The sequence below is a fragment of the Schistocerca piceifrons genome, chromosome 1, assembly GCF_021461385.2.
Source record: "Schistocerca piceifrons isolate TAMUIC-IGC-003096 chromosome 1, iqSchPice1.1, whole genome shotgun sequence".
Classification (NCBI taxonomy): Eukaryota; Metazoa; Arthropoda; class Insecta; order Orthoptera; family Acrididae; genus Schistocerca; species Schistocerca piceifrons.
The window spans coordinates 1,201,205,481-1,201,229,608 of NC_060138.1; the positions used below are offsets into that span (position 1 = coordinate 1,201,205,481).

The 24,128-nt window shown below is 42.0% G+C and overlaps 1 protein-coding gene across 1 annotated transcript; it reads right to left on the bottom strand.

Moving 5' to 3' along the window:
- Positions 1-5,133: 5,133 nt before the first annotated feature.
- On the bottom strand, positions 5,134-23,336 carry LOC124802534 (D-aminoacyl-tRNA deacylase 1-like). Its single transcript, XM_047263393.1, has 5 exons — positions 23,067-23,336; positions 22,964-23,029; positions 20,363-20,453; positions 20,039-20,274; positions 5,134-5,321 (listed from the first exon to the last, which is right to left on the bottom strand). Exons 2-5 carry the CDS (start codon positions 23,004-23,006, stop codon positions 5,212-5,214), a joined length of 480 nt encoding a protein of 159 aa, XP_047119349.1. The 5' UTR covers positions 23,007-23,029; positions 23,067-23,336; the 3' UTR covers positions 5,134-5,211.
- Positions 23,337-24,128: the final 792 nt, after the last annotated feature.

The window sequence follows — 24,128 nt, forward strand, 5'->3', positions numbered from 1 at the left end:
ATGGAACGAAAAACTAATCTAATCTAATCTCTAATCTTCCCCCCCCCCCCCCCCCCTACCCATTTAAAAAAAATGACTTGAATCCAAAATGGCGGATTTCAAGATGGCGGCCATGAATTACATTCACTCCAAAAGTTGCGGCCCCACAACAAACCTATGTTCCAATCATCACATTTCAATTTTCCCTTTAATCTTCCAACTTATGAAGGTGTCCAAGGACTTTTGACTTGCCCTGTATATCTTACCTCCATCTGGCCTCCATTTCCATTTGCAAATGGCATGTGAGAAGAATGAGTGTCGGTAGAACTTTCTATGGGCTCTAATTTTCTCGTTGTGCTCATTTCACAACATGAATGTGTGGGGAAATAATAAATTGTCAAACTCTTCCTGGAATGTGCTCTCTCATAATTTCAATGTAAATCACTCCATGATGCACATCACCTTTCTTGTAGCATCTGCCACTGGAGCTTGTTAAGCATCTCTGTAACACTCTTGTGCTGACTGAACCGACCCTGTGATGAAACGCCTTGCTGTTTGTTGGATGCAATAATAAATATCAGTTAAATTATTGTTTTGTAAGCCACTTCTTTCATGGATGAATTATGTTTCCCTAAGATTATTCCTATGAATCTTCATCTAGCATCTCCTTTTCTAATATTTGTTTCATGTGATCACTCCAGTTAAGGTCGCTCTGGATGGTTACCCATAGATATTTTATGGCGGGTACTGTTTCCAGCAGTTTGTCGTCAATGGTGTAGTTGTACAGTAGTGTACTACTTCTCGTCTGTATGCTCAATATATTTATTTACTTCGTAGTCAACTGCCAGTCCCCGCATCATTCATCAATCCTCTAGTCCCTCTGCAAATTGCTGCTGTCTTCTGGCATTGCTACCTTCTTGCAGATGGTTGCATCATCTGCGACCTCATGGAGCTTCCAACATTTTCTATTAGATCATTTGTACATATGGTAAACAGTAACAGTTCTATCACACTTCCTTAGGGTACTCAGGTAATTACCTTTATATCTGTTGATTTTTTAAAATTAAGAGTGATGTATTGAGTTCTCTCTGCCGGGAAGTCTTGAATGCAGTTGAAATCTGGTCAGAAAATCAGTAAGCTCATATCTTTTCATTAAATGGCAGTGCGGGACAGTGTCAAATGCCTTTCTGAATTCTAGGAACATGGCATCAGCCTGACCACTCGTGTCTGCAGCACTGTGAAACTTGGAGGAACAGAGCAAGATGAGTTTTGAAAGATTGCGGAAAATGTGTTGATTTTTGAGAAGATTTTTGTTCTCCAAAAACATCATAATACATGAGCATCTAACTTTTCCCATAATTCTAAAACACTTTGATGTCAGCGATACAGGCCTATAATTATGTGCATATGTCCTATGATACTTCTTGAAAACAAGAATGACCTGCACTCTTCTCCAGTCACTAGGGAGGATCCTTCATTGCTCCAGTACCTACAAATAAACTGCTGCTAGAAGGGAAGCTAGTTCTTGTGCATAATCTTTGTAGAAGGCTCCTGATGCCTTTCCACTATTAAGAGATTGTAGTTGCTTTTCTGTTGTGTGATCACTTATCTCAATATCTATCATTTCAATGTTGGTACAAAGATTGAGATGAGGCACCATATTACAGTTAGTCATGTATTCGCTGCCTTGGTCTGCTTGTTTCCCACTCATTTCATCCTCACTAACGTGCATGCACATGTGGAGTACAAATTTAATGCAGAAATACTTAGTATTGATGATTTATGGCAGCCAATTACCATCTTCTCTGTCCCCTAATGAGTGCTGCTGATCTCCCATTGTCAGTTTTTGTGACATTTCTGTCACTTGGATATCTGACAGACATCAGTACTATTACTATACTCTTAATGTTTGATATTTTTCTCATATTCTGTACTCATATTTTGGTCATATTATGTATACATTTTTCATTCATTGAAACTGATGACTTGTGTGCAGTTGGTGATACACAATTCAGTTTCAATTAGGTCTTCAGAATGTAAATGTTACTCATAATAATCAAGGAAGTATTTCTGTAAGCTTCCATCATAGTATGTCAAATCTGCTCTGGTATAAATACTCTTTATATACTGAACCAAAACCTTGCTTAAAATTTAGCAAACATAATCAGTGTGTGGTCAGTTCTCACTCCACATGCATAAACTCCTTCCATCTATGGGGAAGCAAATATTTCCATCGTCATACCAAATTTGGGGCAGACTTATTCTGAATTTTAAATTTACTGTGCTAAAAAGTCTATTACTCCAAACTCTAGTCAGCTTGCTTCATTTTCTTGTGGTAAAAACTGTGCTTTATTGGTTACTGCTACTTAATTTTTCCCATTTTTCTTGAGTACAGTAAGTCAGTAAGCAACTGTGATTGTTTCATTATCCACAAGCCTCATTTACAATGTGAGCAGAGAGGCATTCCATTTAACTACCTAAAACACGCGACTTTCCATTTTAATCATTCTCTGGTTTTGCCTCTATTCTATATCTCCTACAGCATTTTTCCACATACTAGTTTTTCAGTCTCTTTTGTAGAGTGAGCTGTTCCATTGAACCCTTTCTGCCAGTGATTTTGCGAAGTCATGTTCACCACAGCGTATGCGACAGACAGCTGCTGGTGTAGGATCATAGAACCATGACGTGGCAAGTGCTTTCGCCTTTGTCACAGCTGGACTATTTACTGTGAAGTAAGTGAAGATAAACAAACACCACCATGCATTCCATTGTGCCCAGTGTATTAGGTCAGAAGTACAGAACATTTTTGAAATATTGGGAGTTTTGGGAACTTTGGAACAACTCAGGTAAGCTCTTCACTATTTTCTTAACACCCACTCATGTTTCTCTGTAATTAAATGTTTCCATTTAGTACATGCCATATTCCTGCATTGGCAAGGACTTGTCAGTGGTATTCTTCACTATTATGTAACAGTTTTTCTGAACTCCAGTGCCAGAATTGATTCCTAAACTCGATTACTACCACCCCAGCCTACATATACAGTGGTGGCTCTTGGGTACCACCCATTGTAAGGTAAGTACTTTCAACACCACAGAAAACAATTATCTTCAATAACAATACAGTATCACGATAGTTTGCAGCACAGTCACACTGAATGTGCTTTGGCAAGTGTCTGCACTGGAATGCAAGATGGCCTAACAGAGATACAGTAATTACATTTTAGCATAAGAATATGTGTACTATGAATATGACGACATGTGTATCACACCTCTATAAGAAAGATCTGCATTGAACACTGTTACTCACTCCTAATTGCAGACAACCACCATTGCATTCAGTGGGAATATTCTGCATGTGCTGCATATTTGTTGCCCTTGTGATCATATATTATCAAAGTGAGATAATACACATTAGTATGAAAATTCTAGCATTGTGAAGCATGTATAGACAAATTCCATAACAGATTACAAAACTGTGCTCATAATGCAGATCAACATAAAAGACTGCAATGGGGCTGCTCATAGAAAGCACTGGTTGTTTTCAAATATTTGAGAACATCTAATTTGGAAATATGTGAAGAATAATGCAGATTAGACACTACTGTCATGGAATGCAGAGCTGCAACATCACCATACCTATGTAGAAGATTGGTCTAAATGTAATGTAATCCACATTTACAATAATGTAGTTTTATGGCTAAGGTAAAGGAAGAAACAACAACTCTGTGCCAGGGTGTCCCAGGAGTGGTCAGTATTCAGGAATGTACTAGAATGATCATTCAAAGGGTATCAGAGGCCAGTGAACATTGGGTCTAAAGTGCACACTTTAAGAGCTATGTGAAGACTTGTTCATCTTCAGTACTATGAAACATCACTTCTACTGGACAAGTGCTCGTAGCTCTTAAGGTACACACTGTTTTGCTGCAGTTGATTGTTCTTGTAATATCCCAGAATATTGACCCTTCTTTCTGGGATACCCTATGTAAAATACATGTTGCTCACTTTAATGTTTTTTTTTTTTTTTTTTTTTTTTTTTTTTTTTTTTTTTTTTTTTTTTTTTTTTTTTTTTTTTAGAAAGTGTGCAGATTTGTGGAGTCCGCATATTTTGTGTAAAGTATCCTTGTGTAATTGTCAGAAGGAAGAGGATCACTCACAAAAAAATTCATTACTTCAAATTTTACAACACCATTTCACATCTTGATGGATTTCTGCTTTAGGAATGACATAACTACATATTTAAAAAGCTTTTAAGTTGAATACCCAACTGGCTGGGTTGGAGATTTTCTCTGCTCAGGGACTGGGTGTTTTTGTCATCATCATCATCATCATCAGCTCCATTTCCTTCTCATCGACGCACAATTCGCCAAAGCGGCATCACCTAAAAAGACTTGCACTAGACGATCAGGTCTACGTGCCGGAAGGCCCTCGCCACACGACATCTCATTCAAAACGCTGAGAAAACCCACATGTTTATTACATAAATTTTAACTTACCACCAAGAAAATGAGATTGTCTATGGTGCATTGGCATTCTTCCCTCTACATTTATTTTAACAAAAACTGAGAAGAAATATGGAGTTTCAGCATAATTTTAAAATCTGGAACATTTTTTGTGTCTCTTGAAAAGTTTAATTTTTTGGACATGTGGGGTTTCTCAAAATTTCCATTCAGGTGTCCCAGTGTATGCCACTCTGTCCAAATGCAGGGTTAATGTTATGAAGGTTAAATCATACCCCCTTACAAGAAGAATGAGAATTACAGCTGTCAGCTAAAGAAAATTGCTTTCAAATAGTAAAACATAACTAACCAAAAGCACATTTGCATCAATAAGCAAAACTGACTTCAGACCCTCTCAAAATTGTGCCATCTTCATTTTTTTCATAGTCTTTACATATAATCTGTGGCAAACCTGTGTGTAACAAATCACATATAAAGTGGAAATGACATTTCACACAAACACTGTTGAAATACAAAACTTATTACCAAAATAAGTACTGTTTCTGTAATCTGTGTGTGGATACAAGAAGTGAAGCAACACTTGGCCAACTGCCCAATATTCACCTAGATCATTAACAAACATTCCAAAAACCTCATTGAAGTACTCTCATGTTTCTCCTCTCTGCTTGCAGTTCCACAAAAAACTTTAATGCAAGTATTTCCATATTTTATGAAATCTCCATTTCAGAAATTTATTCTTAAATTACAGAAATAAGAATAACAATCCAATTTAAAATTAGTTTTGTCCATCACCCTCTTTACTTTTCTTTGAGGGAGATTCAAGTTCAACTGTTACAGGTCCATCATTCTCAATGTTCACGGTCATGTAAGCACCAAACTTTCCATCTGAAACAGCAAACCAGTAAAAGTTAAATAACTTAAATTTTCAGCATACAACAACTTACTGACGTACAGTGCAATGGAGGTGGATTGGCACATATGCGTAAACCACAATATAGTAACTCAGCTTTTATTAAAAAAAAAAAAAAAAAAAAAAACCCACACACACGCGCGCGCACACACACACACACACACACACACACACACACACACACAGAGAGAGAGAGAGAGAGAGAGAGAGAGAGAGAGAGAGAGAGAGAGAGAGAGAGAGAGAGAGAGAGAGAGAGAGAGGGGGGGGGGGGGGCCGGGCAGTGCATGCGCGCGCTCTCCTCACGTCACTGTGGCTTGACTGGTTGGACTAGGCAGCATACAAACTCATTCTTCCCGACCGAGCGAGGTGGCGCAGTGGTTAGCACACTGGACTCGCATTCGGGAGGACGACTGTTCAATCCCGCGTCCGGCCATCCTGATTTAGGTTTTCCGTGATTTCCCTAGATCACTTCAGGCAAATGCCGGGATGGTTCCTTCGAAAGGGCACGGCTGATTTCCTTCCCCATCCTTCCCTAATCAGAGCTTGTGCTCCGTCTCTAATGACCTCGTTGTCGACGGGACGTTAAACACTAATCTTCTCCTCCTCCTCCTCCTCCTCCTCATTCTTCCCACAGCATCTGATAAAAATGATTGCTTACAAGAAAACAGTCTGGATGATTGACTGATCTGGCCTTGTAACATCAACTGAAATGGCCCTGCTGTGCTGGCATTGCGAACAGCTGAAAGCGAAGGCAAACTACAGCCATAATTTTTCCCAATGGCATGCAGCTTTACTGTATGGTTAAATGATGATAGCATCCTCTCGGGTAACATATTCCGGAGGTAAAATAGTCGCCCATTCGGACCTCCGGGCAGGGACTATTCACAAGGACGTAATTATCAGGAGAAAGAAAACTGGTGTTCTACGTATAGGAGTGTGGAATGTCAGATCCCTTAATCGGGCAGGTAGATTAGAAAATTTAAAAAGAGAAATGGGTAGGTTACAGTTAGATATAGTGGGAATTAGTGAATTTCAGTGGCAGGAGGAACAAGACTTCTGGTTACATGAATACAGGATTATAAATACAAAATCAAATACGGGTAACGCAGGTGTAGGTTTATTAAAGAATAAAAAATACAAGTGTGGGTAAGCTACTACTAACAGCACAGTGAACACATTATTGTAGCCAAGATTGACACAATGCCCTCATCTACCACAGTAGTACAAGTTCATCTGCCAACTAGCTCTGCAGATGGCAAAGAGATTGATGAAATGTATGATGAAATCAAAGAAATTATTCAAATAGTGCAGAGAGACAAAAATTTAATAGTCATGGGGGAGTGGAATTCGATAGAAGGAAAAGTAGTAGGTGAATATGGAATGGGGGAAGGAATGAAAGAGGAAGCCACCTGGTAGAATTTTGCACAGGCTCATGGCTCAAGGCTCATGAAAGATGCCTGGAGACATTGGAAGGTTTCAGATAGATTATATAACAGTAAGACAGAGATTCAGGAAACAGGTTTCAAATTGTAAGACATTTCCAAAGGCAGATAGGGACTGTGACCACAATCTATTGGTGAGGAACTGTAGATTAAAACTGAAGAAACTGGAAAAAAGGTGGGAATTTAAGGAGATGGGAACTGGGTAAATTGAAAGAACCAGAGGTTGTAGAGAGTACAAAGGCGAGCATTAGGGTACGATTGACAAGAACGGGGGAAAAAAATACAGCAGAAGAATGGGTAGCTTTGAAGGATGAAATAGTGAAGGCAGCAAAGGATCAAGTAGGTAAAAAGACGAGGGCTAGTAGAAATCCGTGGGTAACAGAAGAAATATTGAATTTAATTGATAAATAGAGAAAATATAAAAATGCAGTAAATGAAGCAGACAAATGTCTCAAAAATGAGATCAAGTGCAAGATGGCTAAGCACGGATGGCTAAGAGGACAAATGTAAGGATGTAGAGGCATACATCACTAGAGGTAAGCTAGGTACTGCCTACAAGAAAATTAGAGAGACCTTTGGAGAAAAGACAACCTTTTTGTATGAATATCAAGAGCTCAGATGGAAAACCAGTTCTAAGCAAAGAAGGGAAAGTTGAAAGGTGGAAGGAGTGTATAGAGGGTCTATACAAGGGCAATGTACTTGAGGACAATATTATGGAAATGGAAGAGGATGTAGATGAAGATGAAATGGGAGATATGATACTGCGTGAAGAGTTTAACAGAGCACTGAAAGACCTAATTCGAAACAAAGCCCCGGGTGTAGACAACATTCCATTAGAACCACTGACAGCCTAGGCAGACCCAGCACTGACAAAACTCTACCATCTGGTGAGCTAGATGTATGAGACAAGCGAAATACCCTCAGACTTCAAGAAGAATATAATAATTCCAATCCCAAAGAAAGCAGGTGTTGACAGGTGTGAAAATTACCGAGGTATCAGTTTAATAAGTCACGGCTGCAAAATACTAACACAAATTCTTTACAGGCAAATGGAAAAACTGGTAGAAGCTGACCTTGGGGCAGATCAGTTTTGATTCCGTAGAAATGTTGGAACATGTAACAACTAGTCTTAGAAGATAGATTAAGGAAAGGCAAACCTACATTTCTACTATTTGTAGACATAGAGAAAGCTTTTGACAATGTTGACTGGAATACTCTCTTTCAGATTCTGAAGGTGCCAAGGGTCAAATACAGGGAACGAAAGTCTAGTTACAATTTGTACAGAAAACAGATGGCAGTCATAAGAGTCAAGGGGCATGAAAGGGAAGCAGTGGTTGGGAAGGGAGTGAGACAGGGTTGCAGCCTTTCGCCGATGTTATTCAATCTGTATATTGAGTAAGCAGTAATGGAAACAAAAGAAAAATTCAGAGTAGGAATTAAAATCCATGGAGAAGAAATGAAAACTCTGAGGTTTGCTGATGACATTGTAATTTTGACAGAGACAGCAAAGGACATGGAAGAGCAGTTGAACGGGATGGACAATGTCTTGAAATGAACATCAACAAAAGCAAAACAAGGATAATGGAATGTATTCGAATTAAATCAGGTGATGCTGAGGGGATTAGATTAGGCAATGAGACGCTTAAAGTAGTAAAGGAGTTTTGCTATTTGAGGAGCAAAATAACTGATGATGGTCGAAGTAGAGAAGATATAAAATGTATACTGGCAATGGCAAGGAAAGCGTTTCTGAATAAGAGAAATCTGTTAACATCGAGTGTAGATTTAAGTGTCCAGAAGTGTTTTCTAAAAGTATTTGTATGGAGTTTAGCCATGTATGGATGTTAAACATGGACGATAAATAGTTTGGACAAGAAGAGAATAGAAGCATTAGAAATGTGGTGCTACAGAAGAATGCTGAAGATTAGATGGGTAGATCACATAACTAACGAGGAGGTACTGAATAGAATTGGGGAGAAGAGAAATTTGTGGCACAACTTGACTAGAAGAAGGGATCGGTTTGTAGGACATGTTCTTGAGGCACCAAGGGATCACCAGGTTAGTATTAGAGGGCAGTGTGGAGGGTAAAAATCATAGAGGAAGATCAAGAGATGAACACACTAAGCAGATTCAGAAGGCTGTAGGATGCAGTAGGTACTGGGACATGAAGAAGCTTGCACAGGATAGAGTAGCATGGAGAGCTACATCAAACCAGTCTCTGGACTGAAGACCACGAGAACAACAACAAACAAGTGAACTGTCTTTGTAGCTCACACTCTATTTCTTCGTGGATAACATTTTTCGGGGCAGACTGCCATCATCATACCTAAGGAAAATAACTACTTCTCCTCTTCTGATGAATTTTGAGTTGCATCTATAGCAGCAGCAATTCAGAATAATTTTTGTAAAAGTGCATATCATGGTCACAGAACTTTATGATGATCTCCTGTCTTTAATTAACAAAAATGATTACATCTACTAGCCATCTTAAGGTATACAGTGTAGGGTACTCTCCGTAACATTTGTCCCCTTTCCTCTTTTATTCACAAATGGTATTTGGGAAGAAGGACTTGCTGGTAAGATTACATATAAACCTGAAATTCTCTGATTTTACCGTCGTTCTCATTACACAAGATATATGAGAGGAAATGGTATTCCAGATGACTATGATGAACATCATCTCCAGCAGCATTTACTACTGTAGTTTGGTATGCATCTCTCTTATGCTCTCATGCTTGGTAGAAGGGACTGTGATGAAATGAAGTACTCTTCTTGTGAACTTTTCCATCTCCTTTAATAAACATAGCTTGTAAGTGTGTCACATAAGCAATACTCAAGACTCGGTTGAAAGAGAATCATATATGCAATCTTTACAATGTAATTACATTTCATTAAATTCTCCTGATGAATTTCACTCTTGCCATCTCCTTTTCTATAACCGCTTCTATGGTTATTCCACTTTAAATCACTCTGACTACATATTCTTTGACATTTAACTATTGCGAGTGCCAACTACTGCAGCATGTGTTGACGGATTGCCCATCTTCCCGTAGTTTGCTACTAGCAATGTGATACAATTGTAGAATCACAAAGCTTCCATTGTTGTCTTATATGATAATTCACAGTTATCATGAATAGTAATCACCTTATAATACTCTCCTTGGGACAGCTGAACTTAAGAATTCCTCAATTCAATCACAAGCTGATCTAATATTCCATAAGCTAGTATTTCATTCACTAGCCACCAATGCCTAACTAATCAACTTTTGAAGGACTAGAAACATCATATCACCCTGGGTGCTGCTGTTTACTGCCCTCTGGATACAGCTTTAAGTGTGTCCATAACACAACAACAGAATGTTGTTGCAATATACAAGGTAGGTCCACAAAGTAAGTTCCATTTCGTTTGTATAAAACAAACATGTACAGATACAGAAAAAATATTTGTTGTATAAAAATCTACAAATGTTAAATACTTTTATACACAGCTTCCAAAATTTTGTAGACACTTGTCACAGGTTTATATGTAATCTTACCAGCAAGTCCTTCTTCCCCAGTTTTGTATGCCTTCTTCATAGAATGTGCCGCATATGTATTCAACCATGTGGTAACATGTTCTTTCAGCTCGTCATCATCATTGAATTGTTGACCACCAAGGACAGATTTTAGGTGTAAGAAGAGATGAAAGTCACTAGGAGTGTGGTCTGGGACGTACAGAGGATTATCAAACGCTTCCCAGTGAAATTCCCGTAAGAGTTGTTTGATCACATTGCCATGTGAGGTCAAACATTATTGTGAAAAAGCAACACCTTTTGACAGTAATCCTCGGCGCTTGTTCTGTATTGCGCAGCACAATTTCTTAATGGTCTCGCAGTAACCATGTGCATTGACTGTTTGGCCTCGTGGTAAGAAATCAATCAGCAGAATGCCCCTTTCCTGTCCAAAACACGGTGCACACGACTTTTCGAGGTGTCAAGATTTGCTTAGGCTTAATCTTCATTGGGGATGATGTGTGCCTCCATTCCATTGATTGCCATTTTGTTCCAGGGGTGTTGTACGATACCCAAGTTTCATCCCCAGTGACTATCCAAGAAAGAAAACCATCGCCTTCTTCACTGTAGAAAAACTGAAGTGCACTGCCCATCCGTTGTTTTTTGTGTTGTTCAGTAAGAATTTTGGGAACCCAACGTGAGCAAAGTTTTCAAAATTTCAGTTTTTCAGTAACAATTTCATGAATTAGTGACCATGAGATTTGCAGTACTTCCATAGCAAGGGCACTGCCCATCCATTGTTTTTTGTGTTGTTCAGTAAGAATTCTGGGGACCCAACGTGAGCAAAGTTTTTGAAATTTCAGTTTTTCAGTAACAATTTCATGAATTAGTGATCATGAGATTTGCGGAACTTCCATAGCAAGGGCACTAAGTGTAAACTTACGGTTGTGCTTAATCTCCTCTTCAATTGTGCTTAATCTTCTCTTCAATTGTGTGAACCAGTTCATCAGTAACCACAGATGGGCGTCCACTTCATTCTTCATCGTGCACTTGATCAAGTCCTTCATTGAACTGTCTGACCCATCTTCAAACCATTGAATCACTCATAGCATTTTGTCCTTAAACCTTGCAGATTTGCCAATGAATTTGCTTTGGTTTAACTTTCTTTGCATTAAGGAAATGACTCACAGATCTCATTCCACACATGGTGGCATTTTCCATTATGGCTGACATTACAAAGAAGCACTAAAATGCACAAGTTGGCAGCAGTGATCTGAAAATGGTATACATGTCTTCTCCTTGAGTCAGAGTAACTGCTGCTCATGCTCGGAACTGTGATCATAGCGCTGCTGCGGATAGAAATAGAAATGGAACTTACTTTGTGGACAACTTTCTTAAGTCTCATTATGTCTAGTTGCATTTCCCTTGCTGAGAAATTGATTTTATTTCTTACCCATGTTCACCTATCTCAATACCTGTCATTTTGGCTTTTGTGTTACAATTGAAAATAATAACCAATAGTACTATCTTTCTTGGTGAAACAACTTACGGAGACAATACAGAAGGCTATTTCAGACTTCTCTCTGTTGTCCTATGAATTTTCTAGGAGTCATATTGAACCCTAGTGTCTCTTCCAGTCATTCACAACCTTGCTCGCCACATATATTACGAAAGTCTATTGTACAATCTCCTGGAATTTTATTCCCTTTTTCAATCTCAAAGATGAATCTTTGTTGTTGATTGCACAGTTAATCAGAAATATTTTACTGTGTCTACTAAGCAGGATGGTTTTTCTTCCTTTCTTGGTATTTATTTAACCAGTTGTTGTCAACTGATTGTTCTTCAAAATGGAAATATCAGCAAGGCAAACATGACAGTGGCCTACAAACAATGGTCTAGCATCAGGGTCTAAGCCATTTTCAAGGAGGAACACTGTGAGTTGGATAGTGTTACCCCGAGGTGCAGTAAGCTGACTTTCTTTGAATTGGTGAATGTTATTGCACCAACTGTCCTCCTCATCTCACCTTTACAATTCTACTAGCTGTTGCCAAGCTTGCTCCCAACAGTGTATGAACCTATTGTGGATTTAATATGATCTGTTACAAAGGCTTGTATAAGTCTGGCACCAAGGTATTTATGTTCTGTTTGAGCCAATTCTGTAGGGAACCCTGCCATTAAAAATGTAACCATGGCTCTAATAACCATGTACAGATCTGATCATGTGTATTGAACAGAAATTCTAATGGTTGGTTGGTTGGTTTAAAGATTAAAGGGACCAAACTACTAAGGTCATTGGTCCCTTGTTTCATAAACACACAGAGCATATTGAAACCATCCACCAGTCAGGCTAAGCACTAAAATAATAATTCCGGGGGCAGAAAAGCCCCAAGGTCAATGGTAAGGCAACATAGAAAATGGAGCACAGCAACAAAAACAACTTATAGAAGAAAGGCACGAAGAATTAAAACTGTACATCACAGGACCGTGGCTGGCTGATCACAAAAATAAAAGGATGAGCCAGCCACTCTGCAACATGTTAAAACCTTCAGCCTAAAAGATTAGGGTGGAGTTGAATTACAACACAAAACGAAGTAAAATATACAGCACAGATGAGGGTGACGCAATAAAATTAGATGGACCTATAAACCACGATCTGTCATAGAGACATTGTCACCTAAAAGAGATGATAAATCACCCAGGAGATTAAAATTTCGCCTGAGGGTAGTTAAAAGAGGGCATTCCAACAACATATGGGCCACCGTCATGTTTGCACCACAGCGACAATAACGGGGGTCATGACCATGCGTCAGCCAAGAGTGACCAATGCGGAGCCTACAGACAACAGCAGAATCCCTGCGAGAGGTCCGCAAGGAGCCCCACACAGTCGTGATCTGCTTTACTTGCCGCAGCTTGTTGGGTGCAGACAGAGTGTGCCATTCGTCTCCCCACATCCCAAAGACTCAATGGCGCAACACCTTTCGGAGATCAGCTGCTGGTAGGCCGATCTCCAGCGTCAGCTTGCGGGTAGCCTCTTTGGCTAACTTGTCGTCGAGTTCGTTTCCCGCTATCCCAATGTGTCCCGGGGTCCATATGAACCATATGAACACCACTGAACATCCACACTGTTCAATAGTGTGAATGGACTCCTGGATGGCAACAACAATGGGATGGCGTGGGTAGCATTGGTCAGGAGCCTGCAGACTACTGAGAGAGTCACCGCAAATGACGAAGGACTCTCCAGTGCTGGTACGAATATGCTCAAGGGCACGAAAACTGGCTGTTAGCTCTGCGGTGTAGACACTGCAGCCTTCCGGCAAGGAGCACTGGTCTACACAGTCCGCATGAGCATAAGCGTACCCCACACGGCCATCAACCATGGAGCCATCGTTATAGATAACCTCCGAGTCACGGGATGCTTCTAGGAGAGCAAGAAACTGGTGGCGCAAGACTGCAGGAGGAACTGAATCTTTTTACCATCGTGAGAGGTCCAGCCGAAGCTGTGGCCAATGAATACACCAAGGTGGTATATGTGGGTGGACCTGGAAAGCAGATGGAAGAGGCAAAGATTCGGATCCCAATTGTATGTCCTGATTGTGGCCGCCGGTGTGGGATATGGACTGCCGCATTAGTGAAAAGGAGACAGTAGTTAGGGTGACGGGGCGAACAACGGACGTGTGCAGCATAGTCAGCTAAGAGTTGTTGATGCCGGACGCGAAGTGGAGGAACCCCAGCCTCAGCAAGTAGGCTACTAACAGGGCTGGTGCGGAATGCTCCCATTGCCTTTCGAACCCCACAGTGGTGAACGGGGTCCAGCAGTTGCAATGCTGAGGGCGACGCTGAGCCATACGCCACACTCCCATAATCGAGTCAAAGTGAAACCCATGGGCGAGAGCCCACGCCTGCACCTCGCGTATGGCTCCCTGCAACCTGCGTTCTGCAACACTAATGGTGGAGGAACTGAAAAAGATGCAGAAATCGTCAGCATATAACGTGGGTGAGACGGACGACCCTACTGCTGCTGCAAGGCCATTAATGGCCACAAGGAAAAGTGGCACGCTCAATACAGAGCCCTGTGGTACGCCATTTTCCTGGACATGAAGGGAACTATGGGATGTGCCAAGTAAAATGCGGAATGTCCGAACAGATAAAAAATTCTGAATAAAAATGGGGAGAGAGCCCCGGAGACCCCACCCGTGCAACGTGGCAAGAATATGGTGCCGCCAAGTCATCTCATATGCTCTGGAGAGGTCGAAAAAGATGGAGACAAGGTGTTGGCACCTGGAAAAAGCAGTGCGGATTGCAGACTCAAGGAAGACCAAAGTATCGGTGGTGGAACGGCCTGGCGGAAGCCGCTCTGGCACGGAGCCAGGAGACGCCGAGACTCGAGGAGCCAACACAGCCGTCGACTCACCATATGTTCTAGTAGCTTGCACAGAGCGTTTTTAAGCTGATGGGCTGATAGCTATCCACATTAAGCAGGTCCTTACTAGGCTTCAGCACCTGAATGATGGTACTTTCTCGCCACTGTGACGGAAAGACACCATTGCCCCATATGTGGTTGAAGAGGGCAAGAACACATTGCTGACAGTCTGGGGGCAGGTGTTTGGGCATCTGATTGTGGATGCCATCCGGCCCAGAGACTGTATCAGGGCACCGTGCCAGGGCGCTTTGGAGTTCCCACAAACTAAACGGGGTGTTATACGCCTCAGGGTGGCGAGAAGCAAAAGAAAATTGTTTGCCTTCCTCCCGGCGTTTCAGCACACGAAACGCGGGTGGGTAATTACCCGACGCAGAGGCCCGAACATAGTGCTGAGCAAAATGCTCAGCGATTGCATCGGCATCGGTGCATAGCGCCCCGTGGATGGAAAGCCCTGGGAAACCTGTAGAGTGCTGCAATCCGAAGAGGCGCCGAATCTTCATCCACACCTGGGAGGGTGAAGTACGGGAACCAATGGTGGAAACGTACCTCTCCCAGCACTCCTGTTTTTGCCTTTTGATGAGCCTCCGGACCTGAGCACGGATACGTTTGAATAAAATGAGGTTCTCCAAAGACGGGTGCTGCTTATGGCGCTGAAGAGTCTGCCGACACTCTTTAATGGCTTCAGTGACCTCTGGCGACCACCAAGGCACTGACTTTTGCTGGGGGCACCTCAACGAACCAGGAATCGTACGTTCTGCAGCAGAAACAATCGCTGTAGTCAGTGTCACAATCACCACATAGATTTTACCATGGGGGAGAGATTCAACAGTGGCAGCAGAGGAGAACACTTCCCAGTTTGCCTTGCCAAACCCATCGGGGCAAACGTTCGGGGGAGCGATGCTGGGGTAGTGAAAGGAAGGTGGGAAAATGGTCACTACCACACAAGTCGTCATGGACTCTACAGTGGACCGATGGTACAAGCCCTGGGCTGCACAACGACAGATCTATGGCCACGAACATACCATGCGCCACACTGAAATGTGTGGCGACGGCAGTGTTTAAGAGGCAGAGCTCGAGTTGGGAGATGAGATTCTCGACATCTCTGCCTCGGCCAGTAATCTTCGTTCCACCCCACAGGGGATTGTGGGCGTCTCCCAGGAGAAGAAAAGATGTGGGGAGTTGAGTGACAAGTGCAGCCAATTCGGTCAGGGGGACTGGACCACCTGGAGGAGATAACCGTCTGCAGTGTCTATGTCCTGGGTAGTCCTTACCCTGACAGCCACAGCTTCCAATGATGTGTGAAGGGGCACAGGAGCACTATATACAGAGTTAAGGACATACACGCAGGCTCCACCTGACACATTATTGTAAACACCACGGTTACAGTAATAGCCCCTGTATACACGAAGGACAGGGGTCTGCATTGCCGGGAAACAGGTTTCCTGGAGGGCAATGCAGAAAGCAGGTGTCATGCTTAGAAGCTGATGTAGCTCAGGCAGATGGCTAAAATAACTGCCATAATTCCACTGGAGGATTGTACAAAGCATGTCCTGTAAGGGCATGAAGGCACTGAAAAGGCAAATTACTTAGCAGGGTCACATGCTGCCACCGACTGAGGGACTGATGTCGCAACGTCCATCGTTTCTGAGGAGACGGCGAGATCCAGGTCATCAGGGGAAGCAAAGAGCTCGACCTCATCCTCAGAGGCTGAGCTGACAGGAAGCGGTGGCACGGGAACCACTGGGTCCCTATTCTTCTTAGAGAGCTTCCTCTTCTCTCTCTTGTCTTTGGGAGGAGGGTTCGCATGCTGGGAGGGCTTCCCTGACGTATTGTCAGGAACAGAGGAAGAGCATGAAGCCCTTCGACCAGCAGCTGGTGGTTTCCTCAGCCACTGGCTAGTGTCTTGTGAGACACTGGTAAAGTCCTTGGAAGGGTCTCCCCCAAGGGACCCCTTCCGAACGAGTGAGGCCGGAGGAGGCTGTTGCTTCTCCGGCTGAGTAGTGGAAGATAGAGTGGCCCCTACCAGCGGTGGGGCAGGCGTAACTTGACTGTTCTGTGGGCCAACTGAGAAAGGAGTCTGCAGGCACTGGTGGCGGCAGTGTGACAGCAGCATAACTCCTCAACATAGGTGTGGGTTGAGTCGTTCTAGCTTCTTCTTTGCCTCTTGGTAAGTTAAACAGTCCAGGGTCTTAATTTCTTGTATCTTCCGCTCTCGCTGGTAGACTGCACAGTCTGGCGAGCAGGGAGAATGATGCTTCCCACAGTTAACGCAGGTGGGAGGTGGAGCACATGGAGCATTGGGATGCAAAGGTCGTCCACAATCTCGACACGTGGGGCTCGCAGTGCATCTGGAGGACATGTGTCCGAACTTCCAGCACTGGAAGCATCGCATAGGGGGCGGGACATAGGGCTTGACATCGCAGTGGTAGATCATGGCCTTGACCTTCTCGGGCAAGCAGTCGCCCTCAAAGGCCAGGATGAAAGCACCGGTAGCGATCCTATTAACCTTGGGCCCCCAAAAGGCACGACGGACAAAGTGTACACCTCGTCGTGCCAGATTCTCCTGTAGCTCGTCATCAGACTGTAGCAGTAGATCTTTATGAAAGATAATTCCCTAGACCAAATTTAGGGACTTATGGGGAGTGACATTAACGGGTATGTCACCGAGCTTCTCACAGGCGAGTAATGCTCGTGACTGTGCAGATGAAGCTGCTTGTATCAGAATGGCCCTGCTCCTCATTTTAGAAAGAGACGCCACTTCCCCAAACTTATCTTCAAGATTGTTCACAAAGAAGAGAGGCTTAGTCCCCAAAAACGAATCTCCATTGGTTCTGCTGCATACAAGGTATCGCGGGGAATACGGCTCCTGTCTGTCCGCAGCCCTACATCCCTCCCAGGGTGTGGCTAGGGAAGGGAATGATTTGGGGTGATATGTCACAGCGTTAAAGTCTACCTTACCACGCTTAGAGACGTTGGCGGTCATTCGACCACCAGATTGAGACTTCATCCGATTCAGTGCAGATCATCCGCCCCGATGCCACCCACTCCGACCAGGGTGTTTTAATACGTCAGAATTTCAAGAAGAAACAACTGGAAGGTCACAGTACTGGAACCTTTTTTTTCCCCTCCACAAATCAAGCTCTGAATAGGGGTGTCCTCCATTTTGATGAGGTCACAGGTCAAAGCTGACAGGTTATCCTCGATGAAGCATGTTATCTAGGATGAAAAGTCATCAACAGATGTAGAACTAATTTTAGGTATGACCCAGGGAAGTGAGTTTGGATCCATGCTGTTCATATTGTAAACTAATGGCCTCGCAGATGAAACTTCATGCAGACGATGCATTTATCTGTAATGAATTACTATCTGAATAAAGCTGCACAAATATTCAGTCAGCTCTTGATAAGATTTCAATGTGGTGTTAAGATTGGCAACTTGCTTTAAATGTTTAGGGATGTAAAATCTTGCACTCCACAAAATGAAAAACTGTATCATATAATTACAGTAGCAATGAGTCACAGTTTGAAACTATAATCCCAGTTAAATACCTGGGTGCAACAATTTTTAGGAATGCAAAAGAGAACAGTCACATAGGCTCAGTTGCAGGCAAGGGAAGAGAGAGACTGTGGCTCATTGTTAAGAATACGTTAAGCCTGGTGGTCTAGCGGTAAAGCGCATGCCTTAAAATTGAATGCTGAGAAGTATCAGTCTGCCTTTAATCTAGCCTTCACCTCTCAACGATGTGAGGAGTTGCCAGGAATGATATGTTTGGATTCCTTATTGAACTGTTGGTCCCCATTCCTTGGATAGCTGGGGTATATCCCCTTTCTCTGGATGGATAGCTGATGTAATCAGAGACATGCAATTCACCGAAGTGGTGTCCAATTGACAGACCTGCACTCACCCATTGAGTCACATGCAATTACTACTATAGGTAGAATATGAGGGTGTATTCAAGCTATAATACCTCTGACTCCCCCCCCCCCCCCCCTCCCCACACACACACAAATTAATGATACAGAAACTGTGAAACTTGTGTCACTTCTCTCCGTAATCTCCCTATAGCCGTACACATTTTTCACCATGTTGACACCATGATCCACAGTTGCTGCAAGCACTTCTTTAGGAGTCTGGTGTGACCACTGGAAAATCTCTGAAGAAACAGTGGCACAGCTAGTGAATGTGTGACTATTAAAAGTGTTCTTAATAGTTGGAAACAGCCAAAAGCCACTAGGAACCATGTCAGGAGAGTAAAGAGCATGAGAAATCACTTCAAAGTTTCTGTTGCAAAGAAACTACAGTGTCACATTCACTCGATGCACTGGTGCATTGTCTTTGTGAAAGCGCACACAAGTAGCCCTTTCCAGCCTTTTTCATGCACTGCTGGAAGGAGCTGTTGTCATAATCAACAAAAAAAAAAAAAAGAAAGAAAGAAAGTCACACTCATGCAATCATCATGTGTCAATGTTGCCTGGCAACATGACATGCACACATTCTTGTGGTCCTCTGTCAGCATTAGTGGCACCCAACATGGATGACACTTACCACATTTTCAGGTCTTCATGCAACACTGTGCGCACAGACCCCATGGAAATGCCAACACTGAAGGCGATTTGTTCTGCACTGATTCGACAATCCTCCAAAACAACTTTCTCCATTGGCTTGATCATGTCATCAGCTTGGCTAGTGTGGGACCAAGATTGTCTTTTTTTACTGTCACACGATGTTCTACCTTCTTTGAACTGTTGCATCTGCAAATGCATATCATACACATCTATGACACCATCACTACATCTCACTCAACTGTTGATGAATTTCATTTGGTGACACCACACAAATGGAGAAAACAACCATTTTTAGTATAAAAAACAGTCCCTCATTCTAGCCGCTACATTTGTGTCGGCCGTATAGTGCTACCACCTCTGTCACACTTTCACAAGGTGTTATAACTCGAATGCATCTTATACTATGGAAATGCAATCAGTCTACTAGGTACACTGCATACAAAAGGTTCATGTGACCTACGTTAGAATATTGCTCAGGAGTATGAGACCCCTACCAGGTGATGCTAGCAACGATATTGAATATAAACAATGAAGAGTAGCACAAATGGTCACCAATTTGTTTGATTGATGGGAGAGGGTCGTGGAAATGCTGAAAGAACTGAATGGCAGACATCTGAAGACAGATGCAAACTATACTGGAACCAAGCATTCCATTAGTTTTCACTTTACAGTGGTTTGCAGAGTGTAGATGTATAAATCGAATGCAGCCTCTCTCTCTCACCCCCCCCCCCCCCCCCCCCCGCCTGCCCATCTCTGGAAAATGGCAAAGTTATTCACCTTTTACAAAATCATCCTTGTACTGAGTTCTCAGCAGTTTAAGAAATCGGTTATAAAATTCCTCTGAGCTCTCTGCAGGCATTGCACAGTGGAAGTCTAGTTTGTTACCTTTTAGTACATGATACAGTGTGAACTGACTGACACACAAGATTTCTAAGTTTTTATCTCTTACACTTAGATTCCACCTCTTTCCATTGTCATCTTCAAATATTCCAAGATTTAAAAGTTTACGAGCTCTGTAAATTAAAAATGAATGTTACTTCTACAGTTGATTCTTCAACTGGCAAATAATATGTTTTCCAGCTGCAGAGAGAAATTACTCACAGGTACTCCATATCTGCCTCTGTGTCATCTCTTGAAATTCCGACAAGAACACACAATCCTTTTCCTATGGAGCTGATAACCTCTCCATCAACTGAAACATAAAAGTTTTTTTGCGGAAAATAAAACAAACAAATTTTAATTACAATACTGGATCTGGATAGTACAGCACATCTACAGTCGAACAGATTAATTAATCAGAGAACTAGGCCTCCAGGGAAAAACGGGAAATGATATAGGGGGATGATAAATATTTACAGAATTATCCACATGGAAGGTTAAAAAAAGAAACATTGCTAAGCCATAAACTGAGACAACTTAATCTCTTATTCACAGTCTTCCTCCAATATGTAACTAAGCATATGAGCTTCAATATCCTTTAAATATACATGTCAGTAGTGAATTCAATCCACCTACCTGCATCACAAGCAATCACAAACACAGTATATTGTACAGGAACTGGACTTCATGTAGTGAAAGTGAGGTCAATTTCATCCACCTGATGTCACAGAGGATCAAAATATGTTGCTCAGTTGGAAACCAAGTAAATTTCCACCTACACATATTTTGTATGTACCTAACAAGAGCCACATCTGCTGACAGACTTGGTCAGGGGATTTAGAGCTTGACAGCATAAATTGTATGTTGTTTGTCCCATCCTCTTAAAAGTGCACATCTTTTTTCCACAAAAGGAGCAGATATGAAGTGTGCTGTGCAACGTTCTGAATGCATGTGCAGTGTGAAGACTCATTGTAATTGGAGCTTATGTCTCAACAGACCATGGTGCTTATCACATGCTATGCATCACTTCCCAACACAGTAGCACTCGCTAATTCTTTTTCCAGAATCAAGCTTAGGACAGTTTTCACAGCTGAACAATTCTAACACTTATGAACAGCAGACAACTCATAACTGAAGCAGTGATTTATTCTTCAGACTGACCCAAGCACTCTTAACATAGACCAAATCATTTCATGCAAAATAAACCTTCACCCATGTTGTATTTTTCAATGTGTCTCAGACAAACACTAAGCTACACAATCTTCAGTTTGTTACAACCACCTTCATTTTGTTTTCACATTTGTTGTCTTCACCAACAAACCAAATTGTCACCTTTCAACCTAACCTCGACCTCAGGCTGCACTACAGATCAGTTTGTCACCACAACCAACATTTCAGGGAGAGAGTCTAATTCCATACATTAGGAACTGCGGTCATTGAGGCATGCCTCCCATACTTCCTACTAATTGGATTCCCAGCAAAATGCTCGAAACTAATGGCATCTCATGTGACATGGAGGGGGAAAAAATTCGATAAATGTATAAAATTTCAATCACTTTTGATCATTTTCTATATACCACTGCAGGAAATACGGAAGCGTCCGATCCTGCCCGTCTGCTTTGACCCATGACGTCACAAATATGGCGGAAACGACCATAAACCGCGATTCCAATATGGCACATATAAAGTCGTTACTTACACATTATGAGGACGAAAATACATCGAAAAACAAACACACACACGTTCCACAAAAAGCCTAATGACACTAACGGGTGAAACGCGGGAAATAGGGGGTTTTTGGGTGGGGACAAACTAAATATAAACAAATTTAGACACCCACCCCCATACAAAACCACGCAAAACGACGAAAAAAACCGACATCACAAAACTCCCCAAATACAACTAAACACAATATCATCTGGAATCGAACACTTCCCTTGACCTATATAGCTCAACAGCAGCTCCCGATCTCATAAATTGGGATCGAACACTTTCCTTGACCTATACAACTCAACAGCAGTTCCCGATCCCACAAATTGGGATTGAACACTTCCCATGACCTATATAGCTCAAAAATCTCCTGATACCAATACCAATAGCCACACATTGGGATCGAACACTTCCCTTGACCTGTTATCCTTACATCTCCACATACAGCCGTCCCTGGTCCGAGATGCCTCATTTCTTCACGACATACTGAGCACTTCACGACTTCATCCAAAACTCCGAATAGTTGAAGAATTTTTTTTTAGAGACAACGCACTGTCCCCCATCATAGCCGACAACCGAAAACTGTTGATCCTGTCAGTCATATCCATACCTACCAAAGACATAAAAAAAGCAATTTACCAAAATTCACACACGACGCCACACTCGCAAACTAAACCAAAAACATCACGTAACACACCACCAGACAGCACCACCGATCGCATCAAAACGACACCTACAAACACGCCACTCTCACAAACTAAATTCCGCGCCGTCGTGACGTCACACACCACAACAGCCTTACGCCACTGGTTCAACGCCGACGGTTGGGATCGGACGCTTCGGTCGACCCACCACTGCATTTTACAATTATCCCAGAAGTTTACGTCTACAGGTAACAGTAATATAAGGGCTACATACTTAATATATGAATGCTGTTTACGTGGTCTTAAAATAAGCCAAATTTTTAATTAGAGTTAAACAAAACAGTTAACTGATGTGCGTTTGCATGTTGTTACTCTAGTTGATGTATGACAATATTGTTACAAACTTCCCTTGTCGATAAATAATATTCTTTACAAGTTGATTTCACAACGGATTATTTACATAATGTACCTGTTACACTTGCTTTTAATACTCTCTGGATGACAGCCTTCATAATTAACAAGGCCGAGCGACTATTTTTTATATATATATATATATATATATATATATATATATATATATATATATATAAAAGTCGCCTTAACTGCTCTGTCAGATTATTCGATGGGATGAGTACAATATTCGTACACTTTTGTTACTCGCTTCCAAGAAAAACTGAACCCGGCTTTCCAGATGATGTAATTTTTTGTCAGATATCAAAGAGCTGAAATGACCAGACAAGTACTTTCCGCGCGTCATGCATTCATTTGCTACTATACCATTTCGTTGAATGTCGTCTGCTTTGTTTAGCAACAACCACAGAATATCAGTATATCAGAAGTGCAAAGCCTATCCACAGACATAAATTATGCATGTCTGTGACGACGTTCGTGCAGTATAATTAGCTATGGAGTAAACATTCGAAAGCGCAGAACGAGAATAACTGTCTGCAGCTCATGCCTTGTAATTTTCGGATGGCGCATTTTAGCCTCTATAGCGCTTAGCTTATTTTGAGTTCCAAGTCAGGCTCACACACGCAACAAAAGCCATAGCTAGTGGCATTACGCAGTTGCGTCTGTGAACTCCCAGTATTTAGTGGCGCGACTAAGAGACGCAACTTTTGTCATGCCACAAAAAGTTCAATTTGGTTTTACTTTGTTACGCCAGTTTCCTTCCACCCTTTCTTCCTGGTGACAGCATTTCGAATCACGAGCATTCTGTCGCAGTTATCGTCGAGTAATTGCTGCTGTACTGCATTAGATTTCAGTGTATCATTTTATTCCTGAAAGAAAAAAAAATGGAAACAGTGGTCGGCACATACACATACACTTCCGCAGCTTCTGGAACTACAAGAACAGCAACCTATGTTTTATTTTCTGCAGCAGTGTGTGTGTGTGTGTGTGTGTGTGTGTGTGTGTGTGTGTGTGTGTGCGGGAGCAATCGCGCGCGCTATGTTTTCAAACCAATGACGTATCCTACAATCTTAAAAGATTTTTGGATAAATAAAAATAATCTATATAACCAAAACAGGGAGTGGTATAAATTTCGTGACTTGTAACATCAAGCATTGTGTAAACTGTGTATTCATATGCAGGATATATATTCGTTGTGGTCGTTTCTTGTTTCCAATATTAGT

Bases quoted from the DNA above. Each gene is read 5' to 3' on its own strand.
- LOC124802534 (XM_047263393.1), bottom strand. From the start codon at position 23,006: ATGAAGGCTGTCATCCAGAGAGTATTAAAAGCAAGTGTAACAG. The intron at 20,275-20,362 runs GTGAGTAATTTC...TTTAATTTACAG, and splicing joins GAGGCAGATATGGAGTACCT to AGCTCGTAAACTTTTAAATC. The intron at 5,322-20,038 runs GTGAATAACTTT...TTGCTGTTTCAG, and splicing joins CAAGGATGATTTTGTAAAAG to ATGGAAAGTTTGGTGCTTAC.